We start from the raw sequence: 27,066 nt of genomic DNA on the forward strand, positions 1-27,066 counted from the left end.
CCAGATATTCTTTTCTCTCAGCACTAATTTCCTCTACTGTTTCTGCATAAATAAATGCTGCATAAATCTTATACTTGCTCTATCTTAGAATGTTGTTATTTCATATTGGGTGCACCACCTCTAATGTCATAATGAGTGAGTGAGTGACATCTGTCACTCTCTCACACACGAACTTTTTCCTAGATATTCTGTTAATGCCTTATGGGAGTTGTTCTGTTAAACTAATTACCACTGTCCCCACTTTACCATAAGCCTGGAAGTACATAAGCAACTTCTAGTCAACATCCATTCATTGTCCAAGTTTCAAACTTATTTGAACCAATTTCTTATGGTATTGTTTTATTCCATCTATTTTGGGATTACTGTTTTTGGAATCACTGTGTACCAATCACTATGTGTATGTGTATGTGTGTATATATATATATATATGTATATAATAGACATAGTGATTGGTATACAGTGATTCCATGTTCAGAAATGTACAGGACAAGAAAGCAATGAAGGCATGTTTCCAGGTGCAAAGATTCATTACGAGACACAGAACCATATACAAGCAAGTAGAATGAGTAGATAATATGATTGTTTTAGTCAAAATGACTGAATTGAAATGAAAAAAAAAAAGTATTATTATGTAGAAGAAATGGTGTGTAGTATGTTAAGGGTTGGGGTGACTTTGATAGTCTGAAGAATTTGTACTTGCAAGATGGATTTGCACGAAGGGTTTTGGTACAGATGCTTGTTCATTGGTGAAAGAGAGAATGTGAACTGTCAGGAAACCTGCATGCATACATGCATTAACACCCCGACTGGCCATGATGTCTACAGACGTCCAGCTAAATCTGGATACGATTCTGTAACACCTGTTGAATAAAATGGATAAGAAGTTCAATTTGGTCTCACTATTTTATCCACCTCTGCCAGTAGGGAGGTTAAATTAAGTGACAGACATTGTGAGACTAACAGAGAGTGAAAGAGAGAGAGAGAGAGAGAGAGAGAATGCCAACTTATTAAGGATAAATAATAAAGTAACACGTAAAAACCATAGTGAAATCTTTAATTAGTAAAAATGTTCATTTCTGGGAAGTTATTAAAGATAACTTCCCAGAAATGCAGAACTAATTTTGTCAAGAAAGCAAAGTGTATTAAGGTGTATTAATATAACTATAAAAATAGGGAGGGATAAGTGGTTGAGAAATCACCTCCAGCTGCCAGCTGAACACCGATCCCAGAAGCATCAGGTGAGATGTTCTTAATATTGGTAGATGCAGTGGGACCAAAAATCTCGGCCATCCCCAGAAACTAACTCGGGGTATGTCTAGGAAATAGACGATTCCCCAGAAAACATGTTTCCACCACAACCTGTCAGTAATATCATGCAATATGATATTATTACTGAAAAATTCTCCATTGCATTTCCTTTATGATATGTGGTTATTTGAAATATTTATTACATTTATAATCATCATCTATTCTTGTCTAACATCCTATTCCTCAACTTAAAAAAAAAACATAAATGGATGATTTGATAATTTTCAGACCTTTTATTTTCATTCTGTTTTTCAGTGGGGCAGACCATTTCATTTTGTTCAAGGCGATCAGATGATGATGATAACATCTTTGTTCTCAGCTGTATGCCAGGAGAGACTACAACTGCACTTTGAACACTAAGTTTTCTTTTTTTGCTATAACCATTATTACTCTCTGGCAAACCTTTAATGGCTGCATTTTCATCAGCAGAGTGACCTAAAAAGAAGAATAAAATTTTTATCCATCAGAATATCATCTTTATAATTTCAATGTAAAACTTATCTAAATTTTAATGGTGCTTTTCTAAAAATCCAAACTGGAAAAGACAAAGTGCATTAAGAATATTATTGTGCTAATATTGCACTATCTTCAGACATAACTGTAATTCTGTAATTAAAATAAAAAGCCAAGATATATAACAATATAGGATTCTTATAACTGTAATTCTATTTTTTCTGCTTTCCCCCTTGCCATTACATTTTTTTTCTTCCCATTTACTGATTTCTTATTACACATTTCACATACTTCTTTGTGTAACACTTTTCTACATTGTGTGAAAAGCAATTTTTTAAAATATTTAAAGTTTATCTGAATTCAAAATAGATTTGCTTCTTAATATAACATTAAATGATTTTCCGAAATTCGCAAACTGAAGTTACTGAAGAAAACAAAAACAAAAAACTTATCTGCCGTAAAGACAGCTTTTAAAACTTTTAAAAGATAAATAAAAATATTTCTATTTTTATTCTATTTTATATATTTTTATTATTTACACAATCCAGAAAACTTGCTCTAGAGACTAAACATAGAATTTTTCAAGCCAATTCAGGCCTCCAATAAGTGGAGTTATAGTCTCACACACCAGGTGATGAAATTCATCTTCCACTTAAGGACAATCTATTTGTGTCCATGGCAAGAATCACACCTGAAACCTGTTAGTTGGAGAGTGGATATCCTAACTATCCAGCCAACTTGGCTGGAAATGAAATCGTTTTTGTATGTTGATAAAAGAATATTCCAACTATATACTATGAAATGAATGGCAGTTGCATTCAAAGTTTTTTTTTAAGCAATACAGGTGTGTGTGTCTGAACAATCTAACTGTATACCGTAATAAAGGGAGAAAAAAAAGTTCTATAAGAGTTAAATAATAATACATTAAAATTTTTAAAAAATTTAAAAAGTTACACCTAACTTGCATATGATTCACAGTGTTAAAATTTAACATTATTTATTATTATATTGGATACCACTACGGAATTCTATGGATGTGTTACATGTATCGATGAGATAATAAATAGCTATGACAAAGAATAAACACAAGTATTTTATTAGTAATAGTGCAGATGTGGTAGCCCTGCAAGAGGATTTAAATAAGCTAGATAGATGGGCAAATGAATGGGGATGTCAGTTCAATGCAGCAAAATGTAAGGTCTTGAGGTTTGGGAAACATCGATGGGATGCTGCATACTCTATGGGAGGAGTTAAACTGGAGGAAGTAGGGGAGACAAGAGATCTGGGGTTGATGATTGATAGAAACCTGAAGTTTAGGGGACATATTGCAAAGGTGGTGAAGGTAACACAGAGGATTGCTGCTATTATGAGAAGGACACTGACCTGCAGAGATAAGAGGGTTATCATTCCGTTGTATAAGTCTCTGATCAGACCACACTTGGACTATTGTTCTCAGATTTGGTCCCCAGGATTTGAAGGGGATAAATTAACTGTGGAAAGGATACAAAGATGGTTTCAGGACTGTACAAGGATAGTTATGAGGATCGGCTGAGAGAATGTGGACTGCAGAGTTTGGTGGATAGAAGAAGGAGAGGTGATATGATTGAGACTTTTAAACTATTGAGAGGTGGTTACAGGGTTGACACTGGGGAGTTCTTTCACTTGGTTGAACAGCGGGAAGGAGTGATGACAAGAGGCCATCCCTGGAAGTTACGAAAGGAAACTGTGAGCAAGAGGGTGAGGAGTGGTTTCTTTGTGTGGAGGGTGGTTGAGCGTGGAATGCATTGCCTGATGGAGTGGTGGGAGCGAGAACGGTCAGTGAGTTTAAAGAGTGGTATGATAGACTTTGTGTTTCTCAGGGGGGACCTCCCCTCGATGAGTCTTTTGACTCCTTGGAGGCCTGAATAATAATAATAATAATAATAATAATAATAATAAAGTATTAAGAGACTATTATAATCCTCCTATATTATCCAGATATCTTCAAGATTCCTTGATAGTATGAAGTTCCCTATTTTACCCAAACTGGAAGCAATACCTTTCTAAGGATGAAAGAACACAAGAATACTGTTCATCATATTAAATGATGTGATGCTTCAGCTGAAAGTCCGTCTAGGTCACTTGAACAAAGAAGCTGCTAAACGTGCTGAAATAAAACATGGTAGAGGAGCTTGCATATACTTCAGTGCTATGATGGCAGCACAAGTGCCTTCTAAGGCAATGCTAACCAGATATACTGAAGAACAGAAAACATGCTGAGGAGTTGTTAACTGGAGTAGGGCAGCAGTATCCATTTAGTATCAACCAAAGCTCTATTTCTAATGAAGATCTAATGGCTTCTGAATGAATCTGTAAAAGCATTTTTGGCATGTCCAAACACTTTGTCATACTAGATGACATCAAAAGCAAGAGGAAACTTACATATTCTTTCCCAAAAATCAGCATCCTTCCCAATGTATGCCGTATATATAAGAATGAAAAGAGATAATGCAAACAGATCTCTAGCTAACAAACAGCAAGGCTCCATGTTTGGCAAGGTAAAAGCAAGGCTAGCAAGATTATCAACATGCATAATCCTTACAATATTGGAATATAAGAGTAAGGAATGCTACAAGTATAAGTGATTAAATTTGAGAACGTCAGATTAGAGATAATGAGAAACAAACTCAAAATTCTTGGCTTAAATTAAAATGAAAAGGAGATGTTTGGAATGATGGTGATAAAATCAGAATTGTACATAATGGCTGCCAGGATAGTCAAGGAAATGCACTGAAGTACTTCTAACGAATTGCTGTAGAAAAAAAGTAACCAGTATCAAATACTCTGCCATAGACTAATAAGAAACAACATATTACCATTATGCTGATTTTAGCATCATACAGGTATATATGGCCAGAACAAACCATGATGATAGTGAAAAGGAAAAAACATATCACTGTTAGAAAATGGGAAACTAACTGCATAAAAATTATCTGATGATAATGCAAGAATGGAATGCTGTAGTGAAGAAAATGGAATAGTAGAAAAATGTGATGTCAGTGTAATGAAAGAAAGCAAAGGCTAAATCTTATAATAAAAAATATCTGGTTTAATATATCTGTATGCCCAGAGGCATAAGGATACTATCTCACAAAATAGCAGTTTTTTTCAGTACAGCCAGGAGAATAATCTTATAGCATTGATTTTTCATATTTACTCTCAATTTTTTTCTGCAGATAGGTTAATTTTAAACATGTCTGACTTCTAAAAGAAAGGAAATGTTAGATATTGCTCTATACCTCATGAAACATGAACACCATGTAAAAATTTAAGTTTTTGTTAAAATTGAAAATGGTGTCCTATGCCTCTCAGGTACAGATATATGAAAGAACAAGGTATACCTGAAGGGGAAAAAAAACAGGAAGTAATAGCAAAAAAGATATTAAATTGTTCATATATTAGCAGACATATAAAAACCAGGTAAACAAAGTCAAGTTATCCTGGAACTGATGCTAATTTTGATTGTGTCCACGGTTTAGTGCTAATGAAAATTATGCTAAAACTTGAAATTAAAGAAAAATGAATGAAGACAGAAATGGAACATGGAAGCTCTGAGGCTAGCTAATATTAGAAATAAGTTCCAAGAACAATTAAAAAATAATAATAAAATAAATAAACCCATCAAGACAACAATAACAGATGATAGCAGACCACTAGTAGTTTTTAAAAGACTCCATTATTACAATTTCTAAAAGCAATATTGGATGCAAAAGAAAACACTAAAGATGCCTTGGATAACTAAACAAATAGCAGACTAGATAAAGGATCAAAAGAAATAGAGAAATCATAACAATACAGAAGAAGGCAGACCATATCAGAAATGATACAACAACAGAAAGGAAGTAAATAAAGGAAAGATGGTGCAAAATTAAGGGGACAGAGCTGGAGGATCTTGATTTAAAAAAAAAAAGAAGATAGAAATGACTTACTACACATGGAAATCAAAGGCATGAGTAAAAAGACCAAAGAAATCAATACAAGCACAATCAAAGATCAAGAATGCTTAAAGAAACAAGTGATCATCAAAAGAATGGAATCTAATGAACTGTTAAAGGCTGGAGGAAAACTTTCTTAGCAAACTATTCATACCGGCCGCTGAATTAGAAACTTTCATATATTTTCCGTTTCCATCTTTACATGTAACTGCCACTACCAATCTTCTTCAATTCCATGCACAGAGTTTGATGAGATATGGGTTAGGAATGGCCTTCATTAAATGCTTCAATCAACTGCTGTCTGTATAAGCCTTCTTAGGTAACGTCGATCACATTTCTGACAGAACATCCTAGGACCAAAGCTGCTTTTCAGACAAGTAATGTGGATTATTTTTCCACTGATTAAACACTCAGGATATCTCACCTTTTGAGAAACCAGTGAGCTCTGCTGTTTTCAAATTTGTGATTCCAGCTAGAAAGGTACCCACAACAAGCCCTTTATCGAACTCTGAAAGCTCCTTTGTTTTTCCCATTGTGATCATCACTATTGATGATTACTGACCAGCAGCATTCATAAATAGTGCCTAAATATGTGGTGACACACCTGATCAAGTGATGTGCATATAGGCTGCGTGATGTTTATATACATCCACATAAAGGTTTCTAATTCAGCGGCTGGTATGTGTTTGAAGTAAATTTAATTAGAAAGCAGTTAGACCATAAGGCCATTTAACATCCCTTATGATTCTAATCATCAAGAAAACAAAGGCTAATGAATATTATCTGTTTGGGATCAGCAGCCTAATCCCACTAGCTTCTAAAAACAATTATTATTTTACAGCATCTTCATGGAGTCTGGAGACTCATCGTGGGAGACCCCAAATCAACCATCTTACACATAAATCCTATCATACCTCTCCTTAAATCCATTCACCATCAGAGAACTCACAAAAAATTCTGGCAATCCATTCCACTCACTCATCACTCGCCACGCAAAAAATCTGGTCCAGGCACCCCTACTAACCATACTATTATACAATTTCCACGGATGGCCCTACTTCTCTGACCATTTGTCATATACTGAAAAATTTTGCTTGCATCAATTTTATAAAACCCCTTTAATATCTTAAAAGTTTCTATCATGTACCCCCTTTTCTGCATATCAACTGAACTTTGTAAATCCACAAACCTTCAACCTATATCCTTGTAGGGAGTATTCCACAGACCTGTCACCATCTTGGTCACTCATCTTTGAATCTTTTTGATTGCCTCCTGGTCCCCAAGAAATCCAGGTGGCCAAATCTGTAAGCAGTAATCAAGATGTCGCTGAATCATAGCCTTATAAAGAGGGATAATAACTTCTTATCTTTACTTGTTAGTGTGTTTTTCGGCATCCAGATAATTTGTTGAGCTATTTTACCAACTTTCAATATGCACTCTAAACTTTAACTCTTTGTCCACCATTAGGAAGTAATTATAAATGAGGTGTCAAATCACCCTCTAGTCAGTGAGAGAGACCATGAAGTTATTACCTGGGTGATTGCCAGCAGTGTGAGGACCTCTGTGAGAAAAGGGTACATGTGGAACTACAAGGCTGGTGATTATGAAGAGCTCAGGAGACAGCTGCATGGAATGAGAAGTTAGCTGGTAAAGAGATCAATGCAGCTTGGAGGATATTCAAGAACTATCTATTAGAAGCAATGTTTAAATGTGTTCCAAGGGTCAGAAGATTAAATAACTTAGTTGTGAAATGGATGAATGAAGAGATTAAGCATGCAATACAGAGAAAAAAGGCATTATGGAGGCAGCATAAGATAATTGATAATAACCACTTCCATTACAAAGAGCAGGCAAGGAAGGTGACTTGGTTGGTAATCGTGGCAAAAGTAAAGTATCAGCAGCAGCTAGCTAATGAAGCCAAAAAGAATCCGAGGGAAATCTTTTTGTTTTTGATTATATATGTAGCCAGCAAAAAAAAAGAATGATTATGGAAAGATGACACTGACTGGAGAAATGGTATAAGGATAACTATTGCAGAAGATATATAGTGGAGATACTTAATGAGCAGTTCATAAAGGTCTTTCATTCTTGTGAATGTGACATCATGGAGAGATTAGAGCAGTTGATGATGGGGGAGGAGAGACTGACTGTAAGCAAGCAAGAAGTGTATGTGGAATTGATCAAACTTGATGATAATAAGGCTCTCAGACTTGATTATATATCACCATGTATTCTGAAAGAATGTGCCAGGGAGTTGACATCTGCCTTGACATATTTTTCAAAATGAGTCTTGCACTGGGTTGAGTTCCAAAGGAGTGGAAGAAAGGTAAGATTGAACTGCTTCATAAGGGAGGTGATAGAACTCAGGCATCAAATTATAGACCTATCTGTGTGTCAGGTGTTGTGGTTAAGTTGTTGGAGAAGCTGGTGAGAACTAAAATCCAGAATTGGATTGACAACAATGGTATTATGTTTGATGTATAGCATGGATTTGCTAAAGGGAGATCATGTTTTAGTAATCTACTTACTTATTACAATAAGGTGACGGCTCCTTGAACAGAGGAGAGGGATACACACTAGTATACTTAGATTTTGCAAAGGCTTTTGATAGATTACCACATGATAAGTTGATAGTCAAACTTACCAGAGTGGATAGGGTTGGATATTAAATTAATGCATTGGATCAGAAACTGGCTATCTGATAGATATCAGTAAGTTGTGTTGGGGGGAGCAATATCCCTGAAGAGGAAAGTCACTAGTGGTGTGCCTCAGGGGTCTGTTTTAGGGCCATTGCTGTTTACCTTGTATGTTAATGATACTGATGACGATTTGGATGGGGATATTCAGTTGTTTGCAGATGATGCACAGTTGGGACAAACTAAGAAGAGAGAAGATGTTATGGCCTTACAAGAAGACTTGAATAAATTGAGTAAATGGACATGGAAATGGGGATGCAAGTTCAATGTTGCAAAATGTAAGGTTTTAAAATTTGGGAAACAAAGATGGGATGTAGAATTTATGCTTGGTGGGGATATATATTGTTGGGGGTGGGGGAAATAAGGGATTTTGGGGTGATAGTGGATAAGGATCTGAAATTTAGGGGACACATTGTTGAAATTGTGAGGACAACACAAAGAATTCTGAGAATGATGCAGAGCACACTGACTTGTAGAAGTAAGGAGATTCTTGTTCCATTGTATAAGGCTTTGATTAGGCCATACATGGACTACTGTGCCCAGATTTAGTCACCTGGAAAGGATGAAGAGATGTTGGAAAGGGTCTATAGGCAACTGGCTAAGGTAATTTCTGATCTCTGGAATGTCGAATATGAGGAAAAGTTGAGAAGATGCAATTTGCAGAATTTAGTGGATAGGAGGAGGGGGTGATATGATAGAGACCTGCAAGTTGGTAAGGGGTTGTTATAGGATCAATATGGAGAGGTTTTATAGAAAACGGTGGGAGATCAGGGAAGAATCAGAGGTCATCCCTGGAAGCTGTATAAGGAGGGTGTGAGTGTGTGTGTGTGTGGGGGGGGGGGTGAGATGCTAGTTTTTTGCATGCAGAGTTGTGAGTGATTGGAATGCCTTGCCTGAGTGTGTGGTATCTGCAGAGAATTTGAGTGTGTTTAAGGCATGGTATGATGAGCTGTGTATATGAGAAAAGGACCTCCTAGATGAGTCTCTGACCCCATGGTGTCTTGCAGGTCAATTTCCTGCAAACTAATACCATAAATATGATACACCATATTGTTGGATCGTACTTCCTTGTTTTTGATCCTCCATCTTGTTTTAGCTCTGTTCTTAAACAAGTAATAAGTTGCTGGTTGATTACTAATTTAAATATATAGAAATTTATATGTTTAGACTGCACTCTATATCTAGATTAGTCTAATGAAATGTAGTGAAACCAAGCATCAACTAATTTTATATCAATATTATTTCTTACGTAGACCGAGTTTATCTCTTATTTTTAAAGCTCCCACTAGGTCCGATAATTTCATGAACGGTGCAGTAAAAGAGATTCAGGCAAACACAATTTTAAAATCATCAAAACAAAACATTTAATTAAGGGTTATATATTATACATATAAACTCAATTCTGAGAACAAGATAATATAAATGTCTTAGCTTAACTGGTCATAACATCTTACAGATTCAGTCTATGGGCATTCTGCTATCAGACTTATAGCTTTCACAATATTAAAATAACTTTTAATAGAGTCCAATATCACAAAATCTCTTAGTAACAAATTTTACTATTATCACACAGTCAGTGAAGTCTCAATACATTAATGGTGACAACAACTGCTTCAGTTGTTGTCACCATATAACAGAGAGGACAAGCCCCTCAATAAACTCACAAGTAAAATGCTAAAACAAGCAAGAACATACCAAACTAATGACACCTTCTCCGAAGAATTTACACTAAGTGAACTAAATTCATCAATCGAGAAAACTGCACCTAATAAATCCCCTGGTAATGATCTTATCTTTGGTCATATGGTCAAACACCTTGGCCAAAATGCCAAAGAACAACTCCTGGACATTCTCAATACCTCTTGGCGAACAGGCAAACTCCCAAAAGAATGGAAAAAATCAGTTATTGTACCCATCCTGAAACCTGACAAAAATGCTGCAGAATGTCAGTTATAGACCTATCGCATTAACTAGCATACTTTGTAAAATTACTGAAAGAATCATACACTCCAGGCTTATGCACTGGCTGACAAAAAATAAGAAAATCAACTACTACCAAACTGCCTATAGAACTCGTCATTCGACAACAGATCAATTATTCCATTTCTGCCAAACAATAATAGACTCGTTTCAGGAAAAACCAACAAAAAAGACAACTGCCATATTCCTTGATATGACTGCCGCTTTCGATCGTGTTTGGATCAAAAAATTAATACAAACAATACATGATATTGGAATTAGAGGAAACGCTTTAATCTGGATTGCTGATTTCATCAGAGGAAGAAAGATCAAAGTCAGAATCAATGCAGCAATATCAAAAGAGCGGAGAACCTGGGCTGGTGTTCCCCAGGGCTCAGTACTCAGTCCCTTACTATTCCTTCTATATGTCAATAATATTCATCCCTACCTTACAGAAGACACAAAAGTAACTTGCTATGCAGATGATATAGCCATCTGGCACACTAGTGCTAAAATCACAGAATCAGAGGAAATTCTAAACAAATCCATGAGAGGATTGGAAAAATGGTCAGACGAACTTAAACTCAAAATCAACCCAGACAAAACAAAACTAAGTACATTTAGTACAGACAGGAAAAACAGACATTCCTACAATCCCAAAGTCATGATCAATAACAAGCTAATTGAAAAAGTCACAAATCCAAAATACCTTGGTATTACGCTTGATCAGGAATTACGTTTTGCACAACACATCTCTAACACTTCCAACAGAGCTCTAAAAAAATTAAATATACTGAAAAGGCTTTGTGGAACAAATTGGGGCGCAAAGCCAAAAATCCTCAAAACTACTTACACTACACTAATAAGGCCAATAATGGAATATGCAGCACCTATCTGGTCACCTTCGACCTCATCGGTAAAGAAAAAACTAGACAAAATACAAGCAAAAGCATCCAAGATTATCATTGGTGCAGTCTCATCCACTAACAACATCAGAGCCCAACAGGAATGTGGGCTTGACCTGCTGGAGGACAGACGAAAATTTGCCACCATAAAATTCATAAATAATATCAGAAGCTACCAAAGTGATCATATCTCCCTAAAAACTTATGAACATTGGAACCAAAATTGCAGACTTCACAGATCATCAACTTTACAATATGATGACACTATCAGGAAAGAAATAGGTCTTGATCAGCTAAATGTTCACATAAACAAAGAACCTCTATTTTCCAGTCCTTTACCTTCAAATACCTCCATAAATCTAATCCTTACCAAACTCTGTACAAAAAAAGAACCAAAAGAAATGCTTAAAGAAAAAGGCCTAAATACCATCAACTTTCTTTCATCCTCCAAACAGGTTATTTGTTATACCGATGGATCATCAGACACCAATATGATTAATGGAGGCGCTGCTGTTCTCCTTCTACTCCCGAAAGGTAAAAAACTTTCAATAAAAGTTGGATCTGGGAGAATCGCTTCCAATTTTACCAGCTAACTCTACGCAATAAATAAAGCACTAGAGGCCTACTTAAATCTGTCATCATCTCAACAATCTGAAGGAATTATAATTTACAGTGACTCAAGATCAGCTATGGAGGCAATCAAAAATGGCAATACCAAGCTCACACAAGACATCCATAAACTCTTAAATCAACTAAAGTGTTTAGGTAAAAGTTGCATTTTACAATGGATTCCTGCTCATGTAGGCATTGATCACAACGAAGCAGCTGCTAAATTAGCAAAAGAGGCCAGAGAACTCAACCAAGAAACTCATATGATAACTCTTGCTGATGCCAATGCACTAGCAAAAGCTAAACTAATTCCATTGAAATCAGTGATACAACATCAAATTCCCGAGATCAATGCTGACAGAAGGACCTCCACCACGATAGCAAGACTACGAACAGGACATTATAGAGGAATGAAGATCAATACAGATGATACGAGAACATATAGAAACTGCAACAACTGCCCCAATACTGAACTGACACCCACTCACATCTTTACCTGTCCAGCAATTACAGCAGCCTTGCAAGAAATAGATCCTAATCCTGAACAACAGCTCTATACAAACAAAATCACAGACATAGCCAAAGCAGTACAAGGAGCACACGGAAACATCTAAGACTCTTCAAAGGACAAGACAACAACAACAACTGCTTCATGAGTATACACTTTCACACTTCATACTCCAGCTGATTTCAGCAAAAAATGTTATAGTTAATGTGGGGTATAACAGGAGGAATTACATATATATCTCTGCACTGAAGTAACATAAAATTGGACAGTTCTTACCAGATAAATCCTTTGCTCATCAATTTCACTATGGGCACACTTTATAACTATATTTACTTAGCACACTATGGCAACACTACTTAGAATAAATCTTCTCAATGATAACTGAACTATTAATGAACTATTCGACCAATTCAGCTCTCTATTAAAATTCCATGAAACTAATGGAACACATAGTAATTCTTTAACTTCTAGAATTATTCTCAGTTGCCTATTACTTTTCCGGTCCTCAAATAGTCCAATAACAGCACTAAAGTTCTAGACACAGCAATCTTTTGCATTCACTTTGCTGCCTTTACTATTCTCCTCATCTGTCTGTGCTATACTCCATGCTCTCGTGTCCCCGAATGGTCAGTCCTGAAAAAGAGAAGAGCCCCGGTTTTCTCTGCTCTCAGCTTATATCCCTCCCTTCTTTTTCCCACCCAAAATTGTTTCTCATGCTCTAGCTTATGTCAATTCTTTCTCTCCCACTGAATTCCATATCTCGCGATCCATGCAAGCGCTAGCTATTTCTAGCCCGTCTCCACAGTAACAAACAAAATAAAATAAAAACAGAAATATTGCATAACATTATACCTTTACATACTGATAGTGATAAATAAAAAATGAAAATATTATAATTCATATAAGGCATATTAAACTTATATATACAATTCCTCATAATATTAATTTAGGAATAATCAAAATAAACAGAATAATATTTCAATACAAGGTTCTATCATTGCTAACACATATTTTAGATTAATTAATAAAATTTAATAAATAAACTCAAGGCAATTATATGAATAATAATTTACAATCATGAGATTAATATCAAATAATTTTTACAAGTATAGCCTTTGGTATGATGAATTAAGTTGGATTCTGTAAGGAATATTAATAATTTAAATTTCTCCTTATTCAGAATCCAACAATATGCAACCTTTTCAACCCAAAGTGCATAACATTACATTTTGCCAACATTAAATTGACAATCGTTATTCTTTGCTTACAATGTCAATTTATTTAAATCATCCTGCAGGATATCTACATCACATTTATCAACTATTGCTCTCCCCAGCTTTGTTTCATCAGCAAACAACTAACTATCCCATCTTAAATCTTTCCCTATGTCATTGATATACAAATTAAAGAGTAGTGAGGCTCTAGTACCGAACCCTGAGGTATTCTACTAGACACTATCATTCTCTTAGATTTCGCCCCACCATATACTACTGTTGGATCCTACTTCTTCTCAATCTATACTTTGGATCCGACATGATTACTATTATGATGTTCTTAACTAATTGATAAGTTGTAAGTTGATTTCTAATTCAAATATAAAGAAAATTTATATTTAAAGACTGCGCCACTTTATATCTGAATTAGTTCAAGAATTGAAGATAAACCAACTCTCAACTACCCTTCCTTTATATGTTGTTATTATATATACTGGCCGAGAATATTTAACTTACTTAATTTACCTGCTTTGGTTCGAATAGTTTATGAATGGTGCAGTAAAAGAGATTCAGACAAAATACATCTTTTGATTAACAAAAACAAACATTTAATTTTAGAATCACAAATTTTACACTTAAATTCAAATCAGTTATTAAGATATCACAAATATTTTAACTTCTCTGATAAATTCAATCATACAAACTCAGACCATGGTAAATCCGTCATCTCTATAACACAGCTTCTTACAGTTCCTTAAGTTTCAAATACGACAAAAATTGCAGTAACACCTCTTCACAAACAGACACTTTTAAATTTATACTTCAGCTAATTTTCGCAAGAGTTACTGTTAGTATAAGGAAATTCTAGGATGAAACTCACACACTTCTCTGCAAAGGAATATTAGTGGTTGGAATAATCTTACCGATAATCTTCTTTCTTCATCAACTTACACACAAACACCTTTTATAACTGTAAACACTTTTAACAATAAACGGCACTTATTAAAATAAATCTTCTAAGCAATAACTGAATTAATCAACGGATACAATGCACTTAATCAAACGTTCTTGTATGAAGTACTACTAATCACTTATGAATTAAGGCAATACACAATAATTCCTTAACTTTAGATTTTATGTGCACAGTTGTTCATTCCTCCGGCATTCAATTAATTCTTTAGGCACTATAATTCTAAACACAGCTAACGGTAAACTTCAACTTTACAGCCTCTACTATTCTCTAGTAATTTTGTGCTTTGCCTCAAGGTTCCGTATGTCCTTGAAAGGTTGGCGCTGAAATTAAATCTCAACTCAAGTATTGCTAGTCTATTTAATAGTCTCTCAGCTGTTTTCCGTAGCTATAATTGTTATTCTACAACTTATTAGCTAACTGCTTCTCGACTAGTAGACTTAAATTAGCTACTTGAGTGACTTGCCGACTCTGTAATATCGCACTCTTATTCTCCGAATGCTGAATGCTCCGATTCCAACTGAATGCCAATCTCTCTTTTTTTCCTCTCTCCAATCTCTATATTTTCAGCGTTCTTCCCGCCTAAATTGTTCACGCGCTCTCTTTAACTAAACTTTCAGCTTTCACCCTCACGCAGTGTTCCAAACTCGCGCTCATTCACTTACATACGTCTCCATGACAACAAAACAAAACATAATCAAATTGAGCTATTGCATAACGTTAAACTTCTACAAATAGGAATAAATAGAGAATATTTACATTTCAATTAATGCGCAGTTAAATTATCAAATACAAATTCTTATAATATTAACATAGTAATAAATAAAATAAACTTAATAATATTTAAATACAGTCTTATCACTATTAATACATATATCCTTGATTAAATAATTAAATATCAAATAAAGTTAAAAGTAGTTATATGAATATTAAATTATAAACAAGTGATTTACATTAAATAATTACAAGTTTAGCTTATGTGATGGAAGATCATGTTGGATTCTGAAGTAAATATTAATCACTCAAATTACTACATATTCAGAATCCAACACTACTCTCTGGTGTCTGTCCATCAGCCATCCTCTATCCATGCTACTTGCATCATATCCATTCCCATCCTCTCCAGTTTTTGTAATAGTTTTCCATGTGGTATTCTGTCAGATGCCTTGGCAAAGTCGAGCAGTATCATGTTGTAGCCATTACCTTTATCCATTTCTGCAGTCACTTTATTATAAAATGTGAATAAGTTACTAAGACAGGATCTACTGTTTATAAAGCTGTGTTGCCCACTATAGAGCATCGCATTCTTATCCACTGACAATACTACTGAAAATCATCATGAATAGAATAGCTTCTGCTACTCTATTGAAAATTATATTAAAACAAACTAGTTTGAGTTTGACACAAATAAAGTAACCAGAAATGCTGTAGAATCAATTCAGGATACCTGGAGAACAAAAGTTTATAAATATGAAGAAAATTGCACATTTGTTTTGTAGAATTTGAAAAGGCATTTAACAAGGAGGAGACTTTTTAATTCATTAAAGAAATAGGAATTGACAAAACTTTGACAGATCTCATTAGGTATTGGAACTATAGAGTTTGTACGCCTCAGGAGAAGCATAAGACAATGGTTTTTCTTATCACCACTACTGTTTATCATTTTGCAGAAGGCTTGATGAAAACCCCTCTAGGAATGGAGGGAGAGGAAAGTCAGTGACATTAAGATAAAATTTGTAAGATTTGCAGATAACAAGGTCATCATCTTTCAAAACAGAAAAAATGACTTGCATATAATGAGAGATAGTTTAAACACAACAGTAAATGATATGTAACGATAACAGACACCATGAAGACAAAATTTATGGTAGTAACCAAAATACCACAGAGCTTAAATATAATTATTGACAACAATAAAAATCCAACAAGTTTTAAAATTTTGTAGATATGTTTCATCCTTTATTAATTCATTTATTAGTTAAATATAATACAGATTAAAAAAAAATGATCAGCTAATGCCTTTTATTCCCTTAGCCCTATCTAACTTTTGGAGACTGAGTGGGCAGTTCAATCTTCACCCAGTAGCCAATCAGAGATAGCTAGTCCAAGACTATTACTAATTATAAGTGGCAACTGATGAAGGGACTGGCAAAAACAAGTTTTACCATCTTGTGGTTTCTGACACTAACCAGATATGTTATTGTCTGAAATAGTGTGGGTACTATGGCTGACTGTCTTGAGTTTGCAGGATGAAAAACCTGAGTTTACGATACAAAAAAAAAAAAAAAAACTGCCTTGCCAGTGCCAGAAATTTTATTAACTTAGGAACCAGTCAAAGAAAGGCTTAGAAATAGTTCCTCTATTCAGCAAATTTGAACTTTAAATATCTTTCGGTCTAGTAGGGGATGCAAATGCTGCTTCCACTGAGCTACACCAGTTTGTTAATACAGATGTAACTAATATAAATATTTTATTGGCATAAAATTTTCATCCTAGTATTAAGGGCATTTTTAGTATGACTTTTAAATTAAATAACAAGAACAGAGCAATGAAACATGGTCTAAATACATTAATGTTCTAGTAAAACTAACTTTAACAAGAGATTTAAAAAAAATAATTAAAATAAGTCAAAATTAAATTAATTCTGTAACTTGTGAAGAGGAACTATTTCTCATAAGAGGTATAATTTAAGTCCATTGTTTCTATTTAGATTCGGCTGATGTAGTAAGTTTTCACAACTTTCTTTGTATAGATGTTAAGAGATTAATTACTTTTATGGAAAAACCTTAATTTTCTTCCAAAAGATTCACTGTCTGGTGGTGATAGCACATTTCATAGGTCCTGATTTTTTTAACTGATGGAATTTAAAGTATAAAAGTTCATCATGTGCAGCTCTATCTGTTTGGCCAAAATGCGATAATTCACAATGGCAAGGAATTTGATACACTCCAAAATGTGCCAAAGGTGGAAGCTTATCTTTAGCAGAACCTAGAAAATCAGATATCTTGTTGATAGGGCATAAAGTATAGCTAAAATACTTAGATCTGTTGGTCTACAAGTGTTCTTCCTAACAAGTGGTGAATGAGTGGAATGGATTGCCAGAGGTGGTTATGAGTGCTCAAACAGTGAATAAGCTTAAGGAGATGTATGATAGGTATTGTGTGTTAATGGAAGGTCTCATGCAATGAATCTTTTGACTCCATAGAGTGCCCATATAAATAATAACTACTATAAGTGTCTAACTACTCTTTCTACTGTGTTCTTCAGGTATGACAAAGAGTAGTTGAGATGACAAGCAAAAATCATGAATAATATGCTAGCAGAGCTGTGTGAGGAGAAAGGGATGCAGTTTGTTGATGTATGGAATGCACCTGAGGGACAAATGGAATTGTATAAAAGTATGGATCATGTTTAAAAGCATAGTATTTTTTGTGAGGATAGGAAGGGCAAGGAGGGAAGGAGGGGAGTGCTATTGATCATAGCAAGGGAATTATGTCCATGTAAGGTTCAGATACAACAGGAAAAAAGTGGCAGTGGTTTTGAAGCAGTATGGTGTTGGTCTGAGGTCAAATTTGATAAGATGAGATATTTAGTTGAATTGTTGCTACAGGCTTGGAAATGTTGAGGGGTGGAGACAAAGAAATGTATAGGCAAATTGGCTTAGTGAGCATGAAAAAGGATGATTATTATGGTAATATAGATTGGAATACAGAGATAGCATCTGGGAGTAAGGAAAAGAAATTTTTTAAGTTCTTGAAGGACAACTATCTTAGGCAATATGTAACAGAGGGTGCACATGAGTCAAATTTTACACTTGATTACATCATCAGAGGATGTGATTGTGAATAGTGTTTAATCTTCATCTAGGTGGCAAGAGTGACCATGAGATAATTACCTGGGTTGTAGCCAGTTGTATAAGGACTTCAGTTAGGAAAGGATATATATTATTATTATTATTATTATTATTATTATTATTATTATTCGTGACACCTCCAAGGAGTCTGAGGACTCATCGCAGGAGGATTGAATCCAAAACTTATGATTATGAAAAACATGGGAGACAACTAGGAGTTGTAACATGGAAAGAGGAGTTTAGTAGATAGGGAACAATTTCTGCTTAGGAGGAACTGATCAAGAGCTATTTAACAGTAGCAAGGTCTGAGTGTATTACAAAAGAAAAGGCTAAATATGGTAGGAATAAAATTGATGAATGAAGGGATTAAACATGCAGTCTGGAAAAGAAGGCTTTATAGAGGCAGCACAAGATGAAGGGTAATAATAATCAGTTGCATGAGGAGTACATTGACCAGGAAGGTGACTCAGTTGGTAAGGACAACAAAAGTGTAGTACAGGTAGAAATTAGCCAATCAGGCAAGAAAAATCTTAGAGTTCTTTTGATATGTGACAAATAGAAGAATCTATGATAATGGGAGAATGATTTAGCATATGAAAATAGTACAATGGGGACTGCTACATAGGCTGAGGTAAATTCAGTGACCAGTTTATCAGTGAATTTTATTCTCATGAATGCAACATCATGTGAAGCTTAAGTGTAGATGATAATATTAGAGTAGTGATTAATAGTAAGCAAACAGGAGATAAACAAAGACAATTAAGTAAACTTGATGCTAATAAGGCAGTAGGCTTGACAACATATCACCATGCTTTAAAGAAACTCTTCAGGAAGTTTACTGCCACACTTGGCATACCTGTTTAACAGGAGCCTTGCAACAGGACAAGTCCTAAATGAATGGAAAGAGGGTAAAATTATTCTACTTCATAAAGTGAGTGATAACACTAAGGCCATAAATTATAGACCAATCTCTGTGTCTGTGGTTAAGGTGTTGAAGAGGTTAGTGAGAGTTAAGGATTTAGATTGATAATAGCAGTATCCTTTGTGATGGTCAGCATGGATTTGTTAAAGGGAGGTCATGTTTTAGCAATCTGCTTATGTACAACAAGGTGAAAAATTCACTGGAGAAGGAACAATACTATACAGTAGTATGATTTTATTTTTCAAAGGCCTTGGATAAATCTCTCAGCAATGAAACTAATGAATGGAATTGGATAATAAACTAGCAACTTGTGTGTGTGTTTGAGGGGAGGGGGATATCCCAAAAGAAAATCACTATCAGTGTCCTGCAGGGAGGGGGAGGTCTCTCTTTTGGAATTATTATCATTTTTGTATATTAGTAATACCAGGCAGGCTTAACTAGAGATAGGCAGCTATTGGCAGATGATGTGAAATTGCAAAAAATTATGACGAATAGAGCTGGTGTAACCTTATAAGAGGATATGAAGAGATTATGTGGTGAGCAGATAAGTGAGTAATGGTACCAAGTCAGTGCTGCAAAGTGTAAGGTTTGAAATCTGGTAGGCAAGGATGGGAAATTACAATTAATGGGGAAATTCTGAAGAAAGTGGACCAGAAAAGAGAGAAATCTGGAAGTGGTGGGGACACACACTTAGAGTTTAGGGTCACATTGCTGAATTGTGAGAGCATCACAATGAATTAATAATAAGGAGGACCTTAAACATGCAGAATCAAAGAGGTTATGGTTCTCTTGTACAAGGCCTTGATCACAACACACATGGACTACTGTGCATATATCTGGTCATCTGATTTTCAAGGAGATGATGATATCTTAGAGAGGGTCTACAAAAGACTTACTAAGCTGGTGTTGGGTCTCTGGAATGTGGAATATAAAGACAGATTGAGGGAATGCAATTTGTAGAGCCTCGTGAATAGGAGAAGGGATTTGTTACCAGATTATGTGGAGGAGATTTTTCATGGAGTAGAGAGAGAGAGAGAGAGAGAGAGAGACATAGATAGAGACCTTTCTGGGTAGATATATAGGGAGGACATCAACAGGAAAGTAAGGAGCACATTCTCTGAATAGAGACCTTCAGCAACTTGAGAGTGTGGTGAGTGCAAAAACTATGAAGGGGTTTAAAGCATGCTTTGATGATCTTTCTGTGTGTGAGTGTGTATCTCCTGTAGTTTAGTCTTTTTATTTCATAGAGATCTGTTAATAATAATACAAGGTGTGTTCAGAAAGTAAGGTCCATTCACAATTAACCATCAAATAATTTAATATGGGAGAGGGATTGCGCATGCGCAACCCTTCTCCCATATTATAGAGTGGCGTATGATAGGTAGCACAGAGTGACTCATTAGCTAGCTGTTGAGAATTTTACTTTTGTTCCATTATCATTTATAATGAGTGCTGTGATAAAAAATCCTGCCAGTTGTGAGGTAATGGTGTGATATGGATTTTGTTAGCAGAAAACAACAGTGCTGCAGAAATTCACTGACAACTGTGTAAGGTTTATGGGCCGAACGTAATCAGTAAAGTTAGACAATAGTGTCATTGTTTAAAGAAGGTTACAACAATATTTATGATTAAGAGCACAATGGCCAGCCAAATATGGTGACAGATATGGTGGAAAGAGTGAACACGCAAATTCGTGAGAATCATTGTTTCAGAATTATGGAATTTTCTTTTTAAATTCCCCAAAGTTTCATGCTCAATCATTTATGAAATTGTGACAGAAAGACTGAGATATAAGAAATTGTGTGCCAGATGTGTCTCAAACATGCTGACCAGTGCACATAAACAGCAACAAGTGGAATCAACTCAAAAATATTTGGAGTGTTATGAAAATGAAGGAGATAAACTTTTTTTCTTGTATCGTGATGGGTGACAAAATGTGGATTTCGCACACAAACGTTGAGTCAAAACAACAATCAATGCAGTAACACTATTCATCACCCCTGAAAGCAAAAAAAAATTCAGTCACTGTTGATCAAAAAAATGACGACCACCATCTGCAGGGACAGAAAAGAGATCTTCCTGATTGATTTTCTTCAGTGAGAAACAATTAATTTTCATGTTCACTCTTTCCACCAAATTGTCTGTCACCACACTTAGCCATCCAATTTTCTCTTGATTGTGAATATTATTGTGCCCTTCTAAATGACATGTTAGGTCCGTAAACACTGTACAGTCGTTGGTGAATTTCTGCAGTACTATTGTTTTCTGCCAACAAAATCTGTATCACACCACGAACCTTGCATTTAGCAGGATTTTTTTTTTTTTTTTTTTTTTTTTTTTTTTTTACTACAGCACTCATAAATTATTCATAGAAAATGACAAACAATGGGGATGGATATGACACTGGCTATGTGGATAGGAGGGTCACTGCCAAACAGATATCAACAGTGGTATATGGAGGAGCAGAATCCAGGTGAATGCAGGTAACTAATGGTGTGCTGCAAGATTCTGTGCTAGGACCACTACTGTTTAATTTGTAAATAAATGATATACGAAATAATCTGAAAGGAAATGTTCAGTTGTTTGCTGATGATGCAAAATTAGGTAGAGTAATAGTTAATCAAGGTGATGCGGAGAGTGTGCAGGATGATTTAAATAGGCTGTCAGTATGGGCAAAAGATAATGGGTATCAGTTTAATGTGGAGAAATGTAAAGTTATGCATTTTGGGATAAATCAATTACAAGCTATGTACCATATCGATCGAACTGTACTCCAGGAAATAGATGAAGTTAGGGATTTAAGGGTGGTGGTGGTGGTGGTAGACAGAGAGTTAAAGTTTAGAGGACAAGTTGGTTGAGAGGCAAAAAAGAGGGGATAGATAGAAACATTTAAGCTACTTAGAATTTTATAGGACTGATGCAGGAAAAATGTTTCAGCACTTGACTAGAGAATGCAGAACAAGAGATCATCCTTGAAAGTTGAGTAAAGGTGTGGCTAGTACAAGTGCGAGTACTAGATTTTTTTACAATGGGTTACCAGTGTCATTTGTGAACACTTTGTCTGTTAATGGTTTAGGGAGAGGCATGACAGATTGTGTGCATAGTTTGAGTCTCCAGCAATGAGTCTTCGGATTCCATGGAGGTGCCCATACAATAATAATAATCATCTAAGAAGAAGGAAATCAGTGATGATTAAAATGTACTGATTAGTAAGATAAGTAGGATGACATAGATGCATTATGAAATCAAGCAGGAAGTTCAGAGGTAGAGGACATTATTTTGACAGGTGGGTATAAAGAGGATAAGTATAAGGTATGGAACAAGAAAGTGACAAAAGGTAGTGATGAAGCAGAAATCAGCATTTGAAAGGAGACTTATAAAGCAGCAAAGCAAAATACTAAGAATTCCATAGTGGATGTAGAAGAAAGGGTGGACGATATGATATGATTGTTTTGTTAATATTTTGTTAGAGGGAAAGACTGAAGCTCATGAATATGAAGTGTTTAGAATTTTAAGTACGAGGTATGATCAAAAAGTACAGGGAACGTAGCCACAGTGCTTGATCTATCAGAGGAAGAGTGAAGCTGAGAGGAATAATGTGATCTCATATGTGTCTGTCAGTCACTTGATGAGTTTGCTTGCTTAGTTGTAAATATAGTTTTGGTGTACCCATGTTTTGTATCATGGTTGCAAAAATGGAAAGCAGTGCTCAGAAATGTGTGATTGTGTGGCTTCAGATCCAAACTTTTTCTTGCCTCAGAAGGTGCACCAATCGAAATCCAATGTCCAAGTCCTGCTGTTTTTTCCCCCCTCCCAAATCTGGAGGGTATTGTGCAACTGGAGTTCATACCTAGAGGCACTACAGTCAACCCTCACTATTATAAAGGAGTAATGGAACGTTTGCAGGATGATGCATGTTGCATCATGATAATGCTCCATGTCATCTCTTTTTATTCGACAGTTCTTGTTGGACAAAAAACAAATTACTGTGTGCAAACATCAGCCATATTTGACCAATTTAGCATCCTCTGACTTCTAGCTCTTTCTAAAGTTGAAATTGACAATGATGGGGAAAATATTTTACATTGACACAAGAAATTGAAATGGCCATGGCAGTGAGCTTAAAAGAACTAAAGAAAGATGACTTACAGAACTTTTTCAGAAAGTGGCTGGAAAGTTGGGAGAAGTGTGTAGCAAGCCAAGGAGATTCAATTAAATACAAATATAACTTAATTTCCTTCAAAGTTATATTTGTATTTAATTGAATAAATGTTTTTGAAGAGTACGATGAACATTCATCGTACTCTTTGATTGCACCTGATAAGTTTGATATCTGACCACATATATTTAAAGAAGTGTGCAGAGGGTCAAGAAATGGAAAATAGTTTTACTGAATAAAAGGGAGGTATCCAAATCAATGACAGCAAATCATGGACCAGCTTGAACATCATTTCTCTCTAACACATTCATCATCACATGAATGTGTTAGAGAGAAAGGCTGGTTAGACAGAATACAAAATTGGATTGATGAGAACAAGAATCCTTAAAGAGGACAGCATGGGTTTAAAGGGAAGTTTTCTTTCAGTAACCTGGTTAGATTTTATAATTGGGATAAACTATAGATGTACTTCTGCATTTTTTTTTTTAGATTTTGTAAAGGCATTTGATGCAGCATAACAAATTACTGATGAAACTGGGATGAATGGAGAAAAATGCAAATACCATTGTGTAAGAGACAATGTCATGAAGGAGAAAGGGAGGGGAGAGAAAACAAGCAGTATACCTCAGGGTTCTATTCTTGATGTTTTTTAATATACTGAGATATAATTCATCAGTATATGGATTAAAGAATTTGAGAGACGACACTTGCAGATGATTTGCTAAATTAGGGAAAATTATTAAAATAACTCTAATGTGATGTTGCTTCAAGAGGATTCAAACAGGCTGGTACCATGGGCAGATGAATGGACATAGAAGTTCAGTGTTGTCTAATGAAAATGGAATGAAACATGCTGTTGATGATTTGCTCCAGGAGGTGAAAAAGTAAGGGCTCTTCTTGTAGTGATGGTAGATAGGGAGTTAAAAGTTCAAGGTATATATTACAAAAGTTGTGCAAGTTACTCAGAAAACTGCTGCTTCCCCAAAATGAAAAAAAAAAACACTGACAAGTATGTTTAAGAAGATGACAGTGCCATTGTATAAGTTACTGATTAGACAACATGTGGACTTCTAGGCACAGGTCTGATCATCTGAATGAATGGAGAGAGATAGTGAGAGAGAGAGAGAGATAAGAAAATATTAATTACAGAGAGAGAGAGATCCAGAAGCAAGTGACTAAGATGGTCTCCTAACTGGAATGATGTAGATGGTATGACAATAAGAGATCGTCCCTGGAAGTTGTATGAGGGTTATGAGAGTAAGGAATGAACAGTAGTTTTTTTTTTTTTTTTTTTTTTTTTTCAAGAGAGTGGTGAGTATGGAATGTTCTACTCGTGAGTGCCCAATTCTAAACGTGTTTAAGGGAAGGTATAACAAGCATCATGATCTGTAGAGAGTAAGGTCTTCTGTGATAATGTTGCAATTCCATTACCTGGAATAATACGAAGTCCAGTTTACAAGCTAGAGTTGATTTGTATCATTTGATCAGAAAATAAAGGAGCATTTCCAGACGAAATAATTAGCAGCTGTAATAAAAGAACCTGTAATACTGTTAAAGAAAAAGAAAATACCATTATTGGTTTAACTCAGAAAATGTGTAGCCTAGAAGCTAATTTAAAAAATGATACCTCCAACACTTTAGCTAGTGTTGGAGGTATGATAATCCAGCTTCTAGTAAAAATAAATGATATGTATATTGCATCTAGCTGATTAATTTTATTTTTCTTTCATGGTAACATTGAGGACATGTTACTTTGGCATAGCTAGTTTCCCTATCCTTTGGAAGGAAATAAATACAGGACAAAAATAAAATAGCATTGTTTTTACTTCTCATTTAAACAAAGTAAAGAATATCACTTACCTTCTTTTGAAGGTTTTCCTTTTGATGATCTATTTATTTCAAAGCCATTTCTTTTTAATTTTCTCTTAATTCCAGTCTTTCTTTGCTCATTTATTTCTTCATATTTCTGATTTTCAGGTAATGAGGAAATATCATGGTGTTCAACTTGCCGTCCACTCAGAATGTGATCATTCTGAATACTCTCCTTAGATCTCCCAGTTTGATTTTTGAAGTCATTATCAGTTTCTTTTATATATTCTTTTGCTAAAAAATTAGTAAATTAAAAAAAAAAATTATGGCCAATATTTTTGAAATATTCTAAATGAAAAAAGTATCAATAAATAGTTATATATATATATATATTTTTTTTTTGGAGGGGAAGGGGAGTGGGAAAAGGAATAAAATCTATAATAAATTTACAAACTGGAAAGAATTTTACACACAGTATGATCAGACCATGGTCTGCTGGTGGCAAAATGAATTTGTTATATTCACTTTTTTTTCAAATATGAAATACTTGACACAACACAGAAGATGGCTTCAATATCAGACCAAAAACTTTCTTGAGAAAAAAAAAAAAAGAAAGGAAAAGTATATGCAAATTGCTAACCATTTATGTTTATTCAGCATTTCTTTCCTTGATCTTAACCACTGCAGTTCAAATATGGTAGTTTTAATAATGGACTATCCACAGTTAACTTGGCATAAGTATGACCTGCAGAAAAATATATACTGAATTTGTTTCAAAGTAGAAAAACAATTTGAATATTTTTCTATAAGAGTACTTTATCTGAATCTCAATATAGCACTCCTTATAAAGGATTTATGGAATGACTCATATTTACAGAATAATAGACCAAAAGTTATCTGATATAAAGCATTGATGCAAACTAACAGATTTGGTCCCCAGGATTTGAAGGGGATAAATTAACTGTGGAAAGGGTACAAAGATAGTTTCAGGACTGTGCAATGTTAGTTATGAGGATTGGCTGAGGGAATGTGGACTGCAGAGTTTGGTAGATAGAAGAAGGAGAGGTGATATGATTGAGACTTTTAAACTGTTGAGAGGTGGTTACAGAGTTGACACTGGGGAGTTCTTTCGCTTGGTTGAACAGCACGAAGGAGTGATGACAAGGGGCCATCCCTGGAAGTTACGAAAGGAAACTGTGAGCAAGAGAATGAGGAGTGGTTTCTTTGTGTGGAGGGTAGTTGAACTGTGGAATGCATTGCCAGATAGAGTGGTGAGAGCGAGAACAGTCAATGAGTTTAAGGTGTGGTATGATAGATTTTGTGTTTCCTGAGAAGGACCTCCCACGATGAGTGTTGACAGACCTGTGTTTCCTAAGAAGGACCTCCCGCAATGAGTCTTTTGACTCCTTGAAGGTGTAAATAATAATAATGATTCCAAAATATACTAGTTGTTAAAACTGATGAGGGTGATTATCATATGCAGGAAAGAAGGATAATTAAAACTGAGGTAAAAAATGCTAATAAGGTAGTTAGAATTTACGTGTTGTCGTTGTGGTTGAAATAGAGGATGATATATATATATATTATATGATTATAATTCTTCTTTATATATATATCCAGCAAAGATTGACCGATTGGTAGAGCCTCTGCTAAAATGGCTCACGTAAAAAGTTAAGCAAGTTTGAGAGCAGTTAGTAGTTGGAAGGGATTTAGATCAAATCATTTGA

At 35.1% G+C, this 27,066-nt stretch overlaps 1 protein-coding gene across 3 annotated transcripts in view; it reads right to left on the minus strand.

Annotated features, from left to right (window-relative positions):
- The window catches only part of LOC150092757 (uncharacterized), a 480,655-nt gene that overhangs the window by 16,881 nt on the left and 436,708 nt on the right, over nt 1–27,066 (minus strand). For all 3 annotated transcript variants that reach the window (XM_090414390.1, XM_090414391.1, XM_090414389.1), the window contains 2 exons: nt 25,391–25,633; nt 1,539–1,743 (listed from right to left, as the gene is read on the minus strand). In XM_090414390.1, the coding sequence (XP_090270516.1) occupies nt 1,539–1,743; nt 25,391–25,633 (448 nt within the window). The remainder of the gene's footprint in view (nt 1–1,538; nt 1,744–25,390; nt 25,634–27,066) is intronic.

The sequence above is a fragment of the Typopeltis vanoorti genome, chromosome 25 (genome assembly GCF_054136105.1).
Source record: "Typopeltis vanoorti isolate ZY-2024b chromosome 25, IOZ_Tvanoo_1.0, whole genome shotgun sequence".
In the NCBI taxonomy this organism is placed as follows: Eukaryota; Metazoa; Arthropoda; class Arachnida; order Uropygi; family Thelyphonidae; genus Typopeltis; species Typopeltis vanoorti.